The sequence below is a fragment of the Phlebotomus papatasi genome, chromosome 1 (assembly GCF_024763615.1).
Source record: "Phlebotomus papatasi isolate M1 chromosome 1, Ppap_2.1, whole genome shotgun sequence".
Taxonomy (NCBI): Eukaryota; Metazoa; Arthropoda; class Insecta; order Diptera; family Psychodidae; genus Phlebotomus; species Phlebotomus papatasi.
In genome coordinates this window covers 36,204,855-36,219,290 of record NC_077222.1, presented here as the reverse complement: position 1 = coordinate 36,219,290, position 14,436 = coordinate 36,204,855, and the positions used below count along the sequence as shown (strand labels likewise).

General features: G+C 34.6%; 1 protein-coding gene across 10 annotated transcripts in view; it reads left to right on the top strand.

Annotated features, from left to right (window-relative positions):
- Positions 1 to 14,436, top strand: part of LOC129798960 (RNA-binding protein Pasilla) — a 115,712-nt gene that overhangs the window by 3,551 nt on the left and 97,725 nt on the right. For 3 of the 10 annotated variants that reach the window (XM_055842494.1, XM_055842501.1, XM_055842493.1), the window contains exon 1: positions 1,848 to 2,030. The exons of 1 other annotated variant lie outside the window; for it this stretch is intronic. Coding sequence is in view for 2 of the 9 variants with exons in the window: in XM_055842502.1 (XP_055698477.1) it covers positions 906 to 1,023 (118 nt within the window). In the remaining 7 variants the exon portion in view is untranslated. Of the gene's footprint in view, positions 1 to 4; positions 1,392 to 1,847; positions 2,031 to 6,956; positions 7,005 to 13,288; positions 13,967 to 14,436 lie in introns of those variants that run through there. 6 more of the 10 variants (XM_055842502.1, XM_055842503.1, XM_055842500.1 and 3 more) reach the window with 6 other exon arrangements.

Below are 14,436 nucleotides of genomic sequence, written 5' to 3'. Positions count from 1 at the left end.
CCGCTGAATCGCAGTTCGCAGTTCAGTTTCGTCGTTAGCTCGCGCGCGCGGTTCTGCGTTTTGTCCAACCACAAAAATAGGCGATAACTCATCACCATTCTCTTTCACATTTACAACTCTTTCACATACATCCTCCCTCTCTTCTTTCGCCACGACCACTCTTTGTGAGAGACAGTTGACTCCCGGAGCGGACACCTTTCTGAGTTATTTGGACACTATTCACTCACATCCGAGTTGGGCGTATTTTGTTGTAAATGAGACAATTTTAACTGTTTTTAAAAAAGAAAAAGTGTGGTGTTAAACTTGAAGGAGCACATAAATTGTTGAATCTGTGCACTGTAAAACCTGAAGTTTCTGTATGTCGTATACCGTATGACGTAAGAGAGAGAAAAAAAAAGAAGTACACATACTGGAGATAGAAACGTTCCTTCTGTGTGTCAATATTGTTGATTCTACAATTTTTGTTTCTTGTTGAAAAATTCACCTTACACGACATTGTCGAATATCGGAGGGAAAGGAGAATAAGATCGAAATATCGCGTGTGGTGATCGACTGAGAAAAATTCAACATCATCGAACATCGACATTCATAGAGCACTGAGTTGTTTCTCTTGATTCTTTTTTTTTCGTTTCGTATTCGTTTTTTATTTCTTTTATTACCCTAAACTTTGACATTTTTTTTTCTTCGCTGGAAGAGAAGAAAGAAGGAAAAAAATTTTTTGTTTTAAATTCTCTGAGATATTACATTATCGACACGCTTGCGCATTTGAACGTTTGAATCCGTCACAGAAGGCCCCCACCTCATCAAATTCAACCACACACGCATAGTATATTTTGTCAGAGAGCACAAGCAAAATACACGGTGGGAAAGAGAGAAGAATATGTACGTCTAGTGCGATTGCAAAGATGGCCGCCGACGCTGGAATGGATACATGCCCGAGTCCAGAAATTGCGGACTCCAGGAAGAGGCCCCTTGACGGAGACAGCGAAAACGGAAATACCAAGAGGTCACACTTTAGTACGGGTGAGTGACAATACATTGTGACCCCTTCCATTCCCCATTCATTGATGTTGTTGATGGGAAAAAAAACAAATTCAGCCTTTTTTTTTAGAATATTTCTTTTTGCCGCAAAATCATACCTTTTCGGCCCACAATGTGACATTTGACCAAAAAAGCTACTTTTCAAAAATTGGGTTAACCACCATTCTGTACACATAAAGCTCTCTATCTCGCTCACCCTATCCTCCCCACTCTACACACTATCGCATTATCGTACACTCGTTAATTGTATTATTACGTACGCCATCCAATACATACGCATTTTTGTCGCGCGAGTTTCAGTGTAAGAGAGAAGGAGATAAGAAAGAGGAAAAAAAAGACTAATAATAGAGGTTGTAGTATGTATCTTTCATATTACATACTCTTCTCCATCGTTAATACATTTTTTGGGGGGTTCTTTTGACTCCTTTACCATGAAACTTGACTCAGAGAATTTGACCATGTCACTACAATCTCACATAACCATGTCGAATAATCACGCATAAGAGGTTAGGGGAAGAGAATGAGAGAAGATGGCACCTGAGACAGAGTATCAGTATTCTCTCAATCTCTGCATGATTTCACAAAATTTCTTCAAAATTCTTTATGAAAATGAAGAAAATTCATGCATTAGTAGAAGGTTGTCATTTTTGGGATGAAAATCATCGAGTCAGAAAAAAATCCGACTGAAACGAGCGAACATTTGAGGTTAGGCCGTATCTCCATCTCGCTTTATCACCCGATGTTAGCGCCAAGAGCGCATTTTTTGGCGGCAAAGACACTGCAACGGAGTGGTGATGAACCCCCTGACGTGAGCAATGGTGTCGCAGTGTAGTGAAAGGACACGGAAGTAGATAGAGGACAAAAGCGCGCCAAAGTTGGCAAAAAGCTATTTGTGTGCTCAATTGTGCGCTAGTGGTGCATTGGTCTAGTGAGAAATTCTTCAAGTTATTAATTTTTTTTTGGTTTTCAATACTAAAACCACATGCAAGGTACCTATATAATTTTTTTTTTAATTCTAAATTGGGCAAATTCAAAAACCTCTAAATAAAAAAAGGGGCTTGATTCTGGGGTGCAGTAAATGCAGTTGCGCAGATGAGATTGAAGATTTGTTATAAAATATAGGAGCTCCCTGGAAATAGTGTTAACCCACAGACCTACTCCCTCTGACCTCAGCACAATTATTTGTTCCTTCTACCATCCTGCGTATGACAAAGCCTTCTCGTGGAGCACAGAATACAGTGAAAATTCTGACCTATTCTAGCCTGGATGAATGAAGTGTAATCGAGTGCTTCCAATTAGTATCAATTGCTGAGAAACCCGCAAGTGGTTATGAGGCATTTTAATTTCATCCATCTCACTTGGGTTGACTATAGTTGTCTCGCGTATCTATCATTTTATATACACGCCCTGAGGTTGATTTGGCGGGGCGGAGGGTGAGGTAGGCAGGTCAGTTTGCGGTTAGTGTTAGTGTGATTTGGTGAGTGTTGGATGAAAGAGTGAATTGTGGGACCAACACGGATCTTATGTAACATGCCACTATTCGGTGTAATTTCAATACCAAATACGACATTTTCAGCTTCAACTCACATGACTCAGGGGATTTAGTAGAAATTTACTGTCCCAAGAACTGGACCCCTCGTAAAATATCCAATTTTCTAAATTCTAAATATTTCCAACAACAGACTCTCATACTCCTATAGCATGATTCTCTTGTTTTTTTTCTGTGGTGTACAAATTTGAGCCTATATGATTTACTGTGCTCAAGTAGAGCTCACATATGAGCATAATGTGTATTTATTTTTCTCGGGAATTGCCCCAAGTCTCTTTATTGATAATTGAGGAGATATCTTTATCCTCAGCCTTATCGCATGCTGATAAACCCTTCGAGAATTCCACTGAGTATAAAGTACAGAATAACTCTGAAATAGGCATTTTGATATCATTTTTTTTTTAAATAATACATAGTGGGAATGCGTTTCTTATGCAATAAGGCAGTAGAAGCTAAATGAAGTATATAATGCTACAACTAAACAAGCAAAAGAATTATCTATTTTAAAATAACGCTTAAATATCAAAAATATAGAAGATTTTTTTCTTAATTCGTAATGAGTCCGTATTCTCACTGTTTTCGCTAAGGGAGCTAAGGGGGTAAGATGGCGGCGGTCGTAACAAAATAATTTTCTGTAGTTAAGAAAACCTGTTTTTATTTTTGGATCAGCGACAACCCACTGGCCCTTAAAAAAGGGTTGAACTTGCGCGTCTGAATCTGAATGTTTTAATGTAGATTCATTTTTTCACTGAAACACTCATAATAACTTTTGAGCTCTCTATCCACGTCCTCAGATTACAATTTTCCGTCTTAGGGCCTTGACAGACCTGAGGATTAGCCGAGAGACGGCTTAGTGTAATTATATTAGAAATAATGGTCAAACTACATTACGATCATTTTCCACTAAGTCGTCTGTCGGCTTAAGTCGTAAGTGCATCTAGGGCATTACTCTGTGTCTGGTGCTCCATGAACCTGCTCGTCCGTGTATATTCCGCTTGTTTTCCATTTCGTAGTAATTTTTGTAAATACAGTACGTCCGTAATGTCCGTTGACCACATTATTATTATTAATCGTGTCGAGGCGTAAAATTCACACATGTTTTGCCCAATAACGGGCTACGTCAATGGCAAACGGGGTTGCCGACATCAAGTCCCCTACCTCGCAAGAAGCAGGAGACAAAGGACAAACACACAAGTGTGGGGAAGTTTGAACCACCCCACAGTCACAAGTGACGTCACATTCCGAGAAGCCCCATCGCCGCCTGTTGTCTCTCGACCGCGCTACGCCGCTTCTCAAACGGTTGAGAGACTTCCATGTCGTCCAGTTTTGATCACCACCAGGAGGAAGGCTCTCTCTTAGTTTGACAAAATCTGGTGGAAAGACTTCCTTCCACAGATTAAGTCTGGCCTCCTCCGGAGATTTGTCAAGTGGTTTGACAGAGTGACAAAAGCTCTTGCGAGACTTAAGCCTTGCTCTTGGTTTTTTTGTGACCGTGGAGAAGATGCCTTGGTTCATATAGAACCTTGGACATTTCTCTACTGGAGATGATTTTTCTCCTCACCCGTGGTGGAGCAATTCCTGCTAAGGAACAGAGTTTGTCCACTGGCGTGCCCTTTAGGGACTCTGTTACTATAAGGGCGATGTCGTTAAGAGCAATGCGTTGACCACATTAATGACGATCTTTTAAAAGTCCTAAGGCATTCAATGGATCAATTGGTAGAATACTTGCTCTATGATGCAAGTGTTCTGGGTTCGAATTCCCTTTAGGTCAACAGGAATTTTTCAGTCATTAAAGGTGTTCGAATTGTATTCACTGAGGTTCACTGCATTTGATTCCGCGGGGCATGAGACTGACAACGCCATCCCCGTATAAGAAAAACAATAATGTTTATCTAGAAATCCCGCTTACAAGAAGGCCTAGTTCCTCTATGGAACGTTGTTCCACCATTATGATTATCATTATTAATATAAGAAACCCTTTCAACTGAATGTTAAAAAGAAGAATAACTTTTATTATACGATAGATTAACATTATTCTAAAAAAGTCAAGCCAGACTTTAATTTTTTGTAAGCAAGATCATGAAATAGGATTTCATTGTAAATACTTTTCTTAATGGTAACCCCACATTTTGACCTTTCTTGATGTTTTTCTGTGTAAGTTCTCAAGAAAACCTAATTGTGTTATTAATCTGAAATTCATAGATATCAGATCCCTACATCGCCATTTGACAGGAAGTTAAATTGTGTTATTTTCTTCGTTTCGAAACAACTTTATTTTGTGCTAAACTTTTAAGTTACATCTTTGGGGATACTGAGAAGATTTCTGGATGCTTCTGGGTAATTCTAAGATGCGGCTAGATAGCTAGAAGTTTTCTGTTCACTCTTTGATAGAAACCGGAAATGTTCCCCAGTCAGAGTATAGTAAACCAAATCTTAAACTAAAGTTAAAAATTAAAGAAAATACTAATGAAATTCATATAAATATACTCCCACACTGACGTTCCCTTGTTGATGATTGACAAAATTTCTGAAAGCAAGATCTCTAAGAAAAATTATAAGAACATTATTTCAGTCGACAACTGAAGAAGGTTCATAGTGGGACCGAAAGCTATGGGTAAAACTTAAAAAGGTGTTTTAATTGACACTTTTCTGTACACAAATTCAATAATTTATTAAGGCCTTATAAGTTTAAAAGAATATTAAGAGATTTTTTCAAAAAGAAAATCCAGAAGCCTAAATTTTAGATTCGGCTTAAGTTCTGACATTTTTAAGGGGTACTATTTGAAGTGTAGGAAGGATATCACTATAAGAATAGATTTAAAAAAAAATTAATAATTTATTCTTATTTTTCGTTACTTAAATAATTTATTATAATTCCTAGAAATAGATTAGATATCAGATATTAGATATTAGATATTTTAACTATTTTCCATCTGTTTTTGAATCCCTAAAAACTTTCTGCGTTAGGAAAGTCTCATAAAGACTATGGTAAAAAATATAAAGCTACGGTCTTTTATTTTAGAAAATACTGTATTTGCAAATTTTCGATTTGAAAAATTTTATTCCAGTCTCTTAGCAACTTCATAAAAAAGATCTGTGCAAATATTGAGTCGAAAAAGAAAACACTTCATATTGAACGTAAAAGCAGTTTCAAATCAATATTATACATAACTTCTTAAGCAAATAAATGCTCTTTGAATGTTTTCTAGTTTTTTAAAAGTTGTTGAAGTTATATTTGAAAATCTAAGTATAGAATTAGCTGCATTTTACATAAAACATTTACTACTATATTTGTAATAAAATGAAAAAAAATACCCTGCTTAGTTGATACTCTGCAAACTTAATCACATTGCAACAGAGTTTATGCAAAACTTTAGTTCTCAGCCTCAGAAATTTCTTATACCAAGTTCATTAAAAGCGTTACCATAAGGCATTAGAATAAAATGTTGAGCCGTTGGGCAATATAATATGAAAAAAAAATTCAATGCTGAATCCACAAATTGTTGCCCAAAAAAAGCGCAATATACAACCACTGAAATTGAAAGAGAAACGGACCACGAAAACATGGCTTGTAGGTCAACCTTGGAAGACTGTAAAAAAGGCATACACTACTGTGTATGTTCGTAAAAAAAGTGTAGAATTGAAAATAATCACATTAATAATCATTTTTAACAGTAGTTGAACTTCATAATTATTACGCTGTACATTATGTAATTTCCCAATGATTTTTTCCTCTCGCTGTAATAGTGACTTCCTCGGCGTTGTTGGGAAGCTTGGTGGTGAAAAAAAAAAGATAGACATTGGATGAAAAATATTCACATGACTTTCATGGTATTTGTGACAGTTTCGCAATTTTTCACAATTTTCTTGCAAAATCACGCTGGTGGAGAGGAAATGTGGTCTGGCAGAGAATAACTCAATATTGAAGCTTGTGGAAATGTCTGATTAGTTCTAGCACACAAGTTTTCTTGTTTTTTTTTACAATTTTTCATCGTGGTATGTTTTCGCCTATAACGCAAAATATTTTCCCAAAGCTCTCCTTTGTTCCATTTTCAACATCCTTTCTATTTACTATCAATATAAATTTTCTCTCAATTTCACTGGGTTATATTTCCCAAGTTTGAATTTCAAGGGGCACGTTTCTGTACGGGTTTTATTCATGACTACAATGTGTGTACGTGTTTTGCCACGTTGAAGAGCTTCATGCTCAATTTTCTCACTATACACATAGTCCTCTTATCAGTTTTCTATTTTCTCCCCAAGTGTATTGTACACATTCTAAAGTTGTGAAGAGTATTGCACAAAAAAATAATTCGGGGAAGTGTTCTCCTGTAATTCTATTTGAATGATTGTGGTTTTTTCCTCGGTGTAAAATCCAATAAGTGGCACAACAATGAAGGATTGAACATAGGGGGTTGATCAATTCAAGCTTGAGTTTATATGGCGAAATATTCATAGTCATATTGAAAGATACATAGCTAAATGTCTAGAAAATAATTTATAAAATCATTTATAACGTCTATTATGCTAAGTTTGAATTAAAATAGAAGTTCTAGGGAGAGGTGGGACTACTTTAAGCTGTGGAACTACATTGACATATGATCTTTTCGCATATTTTTTTTATGAAAACTGGACTTTAACCTAATGTAATTTAGCCCTACAGAACAATTGTTTAACTAATGATTGCAAGGCTCAGATTCCTTAGCGGAGCTCGCACTGAAAGAAATCCGAAAAAGTTAAAATAACATTCCGGAAACGTTAATTTTACCCTGCAGTATTGATACGAAATCGGTGTAAATATTACCCTTTTTAGGTGTAATAGGGGTTAAAATTACCCCCGTGAAAAAATGTTGATATATTTTTAAACCTAAAAAGTGTTAAATTTATGAGGAAAAAATGTTAATCGTACCCTCTTTTTTTCTCAGTGCGGTAGCTCAAAATAGCCCCACCTCTCCCTACTTTCATTATTCTATTTTTTCTTATTCTTACTTTTTCTTATGCAAAAAGTTACAACTTACTATAATCATTGATACGTTTTCATATCATGATTACCATTTTAATATTACACAAATATGTCCATCAAATGCAATGTGTAATCTTTGTTTTTCTAATGAGACATTAATTTTTTAATAGTTCACAATTGTTCGAGGACTATTTAGGAAGCAAAATTCACACTATATCATTATTTAGGAATAAATTATGAGAATTACTTGTTGCTTTTATTGATTTCAATGTTATTTGCAATCATAAAAGTGGAAAAACTGAAATGTGGCAGTTGGTGATATGTTTTGTACACAAAAATGTGTAAACATTACATTTATGTGTAATGCCTACATTTTACAATGATAATTGTGTGAAAACATTGTGTAATATTTTTTGCTGCGTTATGAGTAGTAAGGAGGCAAGAATTACATGTGAGGCTGCACAAAATCAGGATCATTTTGATAAAACCGATAGCATATAAAGCCCTAGATTCGTCTTTGGCCTAGAGAGGCTTACCCCAGTTCTCGAAGATCTTAAATTTCTAAAGGAAAAAAAGACAAGTAATTCGACTAATTTATCAGAATTTATAGTTTAAACTGTATTTAATTACACAATCCTAGTTAAAACGTTCGAAAAAAATCTTGCTTATCTTCAACATTATTCAGGAAAGCTACATCGTTAAATCTTAGATCTAAAGCACGTATAATGGACTCGGCTTTATTATTGTGGCTTATCCAGTTTGCTGTAATACTTTATAATTTCTTATTTCCTAATATTTTGATGATTAATTTTTCTTTTAATATCAATATTAGAGTATTTGGAAAAAATCGTGACGTTACAATAAATTCAAGTGGTCAGTGGGATCAGAGAGTTAGAGTGAAATAAGTAAAAGTAAATTTCAAAGGGTCTAAGCTTAATCTGCAATTTAAGAAAGATATTCCATTCATTTGTTTTCATCCGTTTATATCCGTAGTAGGGTCGTGGGCTTAGAGTACCAAGTGGGGATCTCAGTGGCGCAGTAGGCAAAGCCGTTGGCTCTTAGGCGGATAGATCCCTGGCTTGACTCATAGTTGTTAGTTCGAGTCCCGGCCGGTGCAAAGATCTGAATGCACCGTCTCTGCCCAAAAAACTCGGGAGCGTGGAAGAAACATCCACAATGCAGGGAAGAGGCTCCTAAGTACCAAGTAATAATAAGTATTAAGCTTAGATCTCCACGAATCCTTATTCATAATCCCCTAAAAAAATCTATTCGGGTTCAATATCAAGACGATTCAAGCAAGATCTTAAGCTGAAGTCAAAGAGGGAAATTTGGTCTAATCTTTTGTTCTTCAATTTGACTTTATTTTGCCGACGTTTTCATAAATAAAATCAAATTGAAGAACAAAAGATTAGACCGAATTTCCCACTTCAGCTAAGATACATATACGGTCGAAATATAGCACCAAGATCTTAAGTTTCCTTAAAGTTATTTTGTCCTAGTCCCTTCCCGAAGTCAAAACTCATTTGAAAACCGTTAATTTGTCCAAAGACCAAGCTCAGACAACCTTATCACGCTTATACCAAACTTTCTCTTATTGCAGAAGTCTAATCTATTCACGACGATAGTTCTACGTCTATCCTCCCAACACTTGTAATTTTGAAATAAATCCGGGATATTCTTAGCGTATGTACAAGATATTACCGGATTCAATTTTATTTTATTTTGCATCTGCTGGCGACTTCATGATCACGACCCATCTCATTAGGCAAGTTGGCAGAAAGCCCTGGATCAGGATTTCGAATTATAAAAAAAAAACGGTCACAATCGATTAACTTTAGTTTTTTTGTTCCTTTAATCCCCTTCTTTAGGTCTTAGGCCTAGGCCTATTTTGAGATTAACGTTAGCAGGGGGCATGACATTTCCTATGTTTCCTATATGTTTCTAGCGCGCCGAAAAAAGTTTTGGGTTTATTAGCTGTTTTCTGTCAGTGTAGAACGAATTAGCAAAAAATATAAATGCAAAATAAAAGCCAACTTAATATAGAATAGGCAAACGATAACCCCAAATTTGCAACCTACGTAGTTTTGGAGATATCTCGTGAAATGTGTACGAAAATAGGGAAAAATTTACACTAAAATCGGTCGCATTTTTCAGAGCTAATGGCCCCCCTCCTGAACGTTAGTGTATCCTTTTAATAGCTTCCTAGATAATCGTTTCGTGTCCATTCTTAATGCCTTAATTTTGTTATTGCGTTTAGACTAACCTTATCGTATTCTAAATTTTAATGCCCAAAAATTAAATATGGAAATTTAAATTGTCTAATGTAACTTTTTATTATTTCATTTCAACAATAAACCGAAATTTTAAATCATAAGTAATATTACAATTTTTCCAGCGTAACAATTTTAAATAATGTTCGCAATGCTTTACTCAAGGAATGACCAATAGCAGTACTATAAAAATTAGATAAGTCAGAGGAGTAAACGTTATGGTTTAGCAGAATTGGAAATTTCTGGGGAGAAATTTGGTAATTTTTGGTAGTCCAAAATTACCAAATTTCAAACTTTCTTTTCGTGACTTATTCCTAAAATTTATATTAATTTTTTTCTGGTTTACCCCTAACATTGAAATTGAAGTGTTAGCGATACAAGAAATTAATGAAATGAGGAATGTGTTTTTCACCTGTGTTTTACCTGACATGTGGTATTCAATCAATATTGAAAAGATGAAATATTGGAAAAAGTGTAATACATACTTGAAAATACAAACAAAGCATTTTGCTACCATGTAACGCTATTTCTCGATATGAAGTACAGGTAAATGTTGGCTAAAGAAGTTAGGGAAGAAAAGTAAGATCTAGTGAAAATATGGATGGGAAAATCCAGTGTGTGTATCGAGGACTCGAAAGAAAAAAAAACGCGAGTGTTAAAGAAAAGGCAGTCTAAAAATATTTTATCATATTGTTTGGAGCATAATAACCGTAGATTCTGGGTGGGTTTCCTTGGGAGAAAAATACTTTTCCACATTTAGTAAACTTTCTACACAGTGTCTACCACTGCTGTTTTCCTTTTGTGCCTAACATTATGTATAATGTTGAATTTTTTTGTGACTATAGAAACGCCATTTATGCCTATAGCCATCTATTTTGGTACTGCAGTGAAACAGTAAAGAGTGCCTCCATAATATTGATTTTATATAATAACCCATAGCCTCTTCTCTGAACTCTTTGGTGCTTTTTTTATTTATTGGCTCCAATTTGTGTCTCAGAGTGTCTACAAGGCACATAAGAAAGCAATTTGATTTGCTGATTTCCCTGTTGTTTCAAATTTTCCAATTTATCTTGTATCACTTGATTGAAGATGAGTTCATTTCACTCGCAAAGTCTTTTTTTCCTGATACCCTTCACTAATTTGTTTATGGAACTTTTAACGCACTCAATTGGGGGGAAGTGCCTCTTCTGAAGCTTTCGGTCTTTTAACTTTCTTCACGGAACTCCCTTTCAGTTTATTTTGCAACGTCTTGATGGATTAGAGATTCACTGGGTGAGACACCATATACGAAATAATTTTGATAGCCTTTTAGAGTTTTTGCTGAAAGTTTGGTAATACTTAATGTGCAAAGTTGAGAAAATGTTTTTTTTTGTCAATTACTTTTGCTTACGTTGAGATTACTACAGGGAAGTGAGTTTCTGAAATCTAAAAGTTCAAAAACATCATTCAGTTAAACGTTCTTGTAGAGTTGAGTATATTGTTTAATGGAAAAAGTTTTTTTTCACTGTTTGAATCGCAAATTAAACTTGTATGTTTAAATTCAAAATAGTTCTATTTATAATTAAAAATTACAAATTAATAATGTTGATAATTTCGATCATTATTATTATAATTAATTCATATGCATTAGAGAATATTAAAGGATCATCCCTGTATTAAGTATAAGCTATAAAAGAGTGTTACTTTAAATGTTTACTCAATTCAATTTTTTTTTAAAAAAGTTCAACACTTAAGCATATACTTCGGGACAGAAGAGCCATAAAGAATTAAATAAATAGAACATGCTGTCAAATTTGCAAACCTCAGGGGAAAGAATCTGACGAACCCTATTTGAGGGACAGTGCTATTTTAGTCGAATAAATTTCTTTATTTAAAATCATTATTTATTTTACTTATTTGAAGGTATCACCTCGGTGATGAATATCAAAACCTCTTCAAAATGATCGTTTCTGAATAAAAAATCCGATATCTCAGAAGAGAGTCAAGGTAGTCAAATTTAAATTATTGAAATGAACCTTTTGCAATATGGGAATCATTATTTGTTTCCCAAAAGTATCATGATGAAAGGCTCAGAATGAACTTTTATGTTTATTAGTGCAAGAATATTAACTTGGGGTATTCCACAGTTTCAAGGATCTTGGAAGAGTGTCAAGACTTTGAAAAGACTCTGGCTGATCCTTCAGAATGCTTACCATGTAAAACTTGTCGATAAAATATTTGCCAAAATTATACATTAACGAAATAAAGGTTTTCTGCACAAATTTCCTCTACCTAATGCTTTCTCATCAAATATTATGGACTAAATATTCTTGAGGATCAGTATTAGTCTATCAAGGCTTTTACTGAGGACACTAGTATCGATCTGTTTGAAAATATTGAAGGATCAATCCACCCTTGTAAAAGTTTTAACATTGATTACTCATTAATTGACAAAAATGAGCTTTGTTCAGTCCAAGGGACACAGATGATTCTTAATAGAAAGAGAAGACAACATATTTGTTTAATGATTTGTGGATAAGCCACAGCTGTGTTCTTTGTTTCCTGTCGGTCTTTTCAAATGTCTGATATGAGTTATCTTAGTTTGAAAACTATAGATTGACTTATAAAACAATTCAGAAGTGCTTTTCAAAAAGTTACCATTACAGTAACGTTATTTTAGACAATCATGGTTTTATAGACGTTTTCCTTCAACATCTTTTGAGCTTAGCTGAAATCTCTGTTTAAGGTCACTATGCCAATTAAGCATCAGCTTACGATTCTCAAGATCATAAAGGTCTTCTTTCAACCAATTGGTGAATTTAACTTGAATGTCCAATGGAAAGGTATGAAAGTATACAAATAATTTGTGTTTTTTTGTCTTTTGTAAACTGGAGTACCTGACGAATTCTCTTGGATATTGAATTGTAGAGAGGAAAAATCTGTCTCCTTTCACTTGAATGTTTGGTCAGAAATCGCAAAGTTCTTTGCCTATCGTTGATACCATTTGGTCGATTGGTAATTATGCAATGAGGTCTCGTTTTTTTTGCTGTCTCAGAGATTATTTCACTGCCTTCTTTAAAAGTCATCAGTCAGTATTTCACCTGAATTTTTTCAAGTGTGTGTCCATAGGTATGGTAAATTGATGAAGACGTGGACATGAGTGGAGGAAAATTATGTATGTGAGTGGAGAGACATTTGGTCATCATCATTTAGTCATGGTGGGACATACCACATTAATTTATATTCAGATTTTGCCATTGTGGACACTATACTGGCATAGGCTGAAAATTTCTGTGGGGATTGATCGTGTGTGAGGTACCAAAAAATTACGCGACAATTCATTGTTACACGACTTTTTGGCTTGTTGGTGTGCCTAATAAATTAAATTTGTCTTTACGCGACTGTCAACATCGATTTTTCATTTAAACCTTGTCTCTCACTCTATCACTCAAGTTTTATTTCAGTCTTTTTCACCTTTTTTGTTAAACGTGTTCTTTTTTTTCTACCTCCATTTTTTTTGTGTGAATTGTCGCTATTTTTTTTGCTTCGACAGCACTTATCAAACCTTCTGTGATAGTTGATTAGAAAACAGTGTTTTTCAACTTTGCCGAAGAATACTTTTGTATAGTGAGAAAAGCTGTTTCAAGAGTTTTTGTGGTAACAAAAGGAACAAAAAGTTTGTGACAGTTGTTGGTGTTTTTTTTTTTGGTCGAGTGATTGGTTTTCCTCTTAATTTCCTTTCAATTGATAAAATTATCAAAGTGTTGCGAAGGCGAGGACTGGAGCGAAAGGGAGACCAAACACCAAATAACACTTGTGTCAATGACAAATATCTGTGTCACACACGTTCTTTTCTTTAACACTTTTTATTCACACTTTTATAGAAACATAACAATTTCTTTTGGAAAAGTTTTACGAACCATCTTTATAGTGTGATCGTTTTAGCACCAAGTGATAGTGAATTTTGTGCTCAGTACACCTTAAATTTCATTCCTAAAAGTACCTCTTTAAATCCGTTTTTACATTGGTCTCTTGTGGAGAAGCTTTTTTTTGAATCGTGCTCTAAAATCGTATTGCATGTTATTCTTTAAACACTATGTACAACTTTAAAATAAAACGATTCAACCTGGGTATCATCTTGGGAAAAGTGAAACGAATGACAATGTAAATTAAGAAGGAAGAGTTAAATTGAGTTTCATGCTTTAATATAGAGTGCAATAACTACTATTCGCCAGTGAAGTACTTCGTGTCACTAAATTTCATTAAATTCCCAATTATTTAGACTGAAATATTAAAATTAAATTATTAGTTCTCTAATAACTACCTACGTTAACTTATGCAGTATACTAAATTAAACTGGCATCAAAAGTTAGCTTAGTGATACACAGTAACAGCTATAATTACTAAAAGTGTACAAATTTTCCATCTGAGAACTTCGCTACAACTTTTTAGTAATTTTCATATTACATAAAAGCACTAAAACACGTCAAATTCATGGCTTGCAAGAAACCCATCCGGTTTAGCAGGTTTTAGAACATTTTAAATCAAAACAATCCGAATAACGTGCGAATCTATGTCGATATGTAAACATTTTCTTTAAACATTTTTTTTACCAAAACTCCGACAGGGCCAAG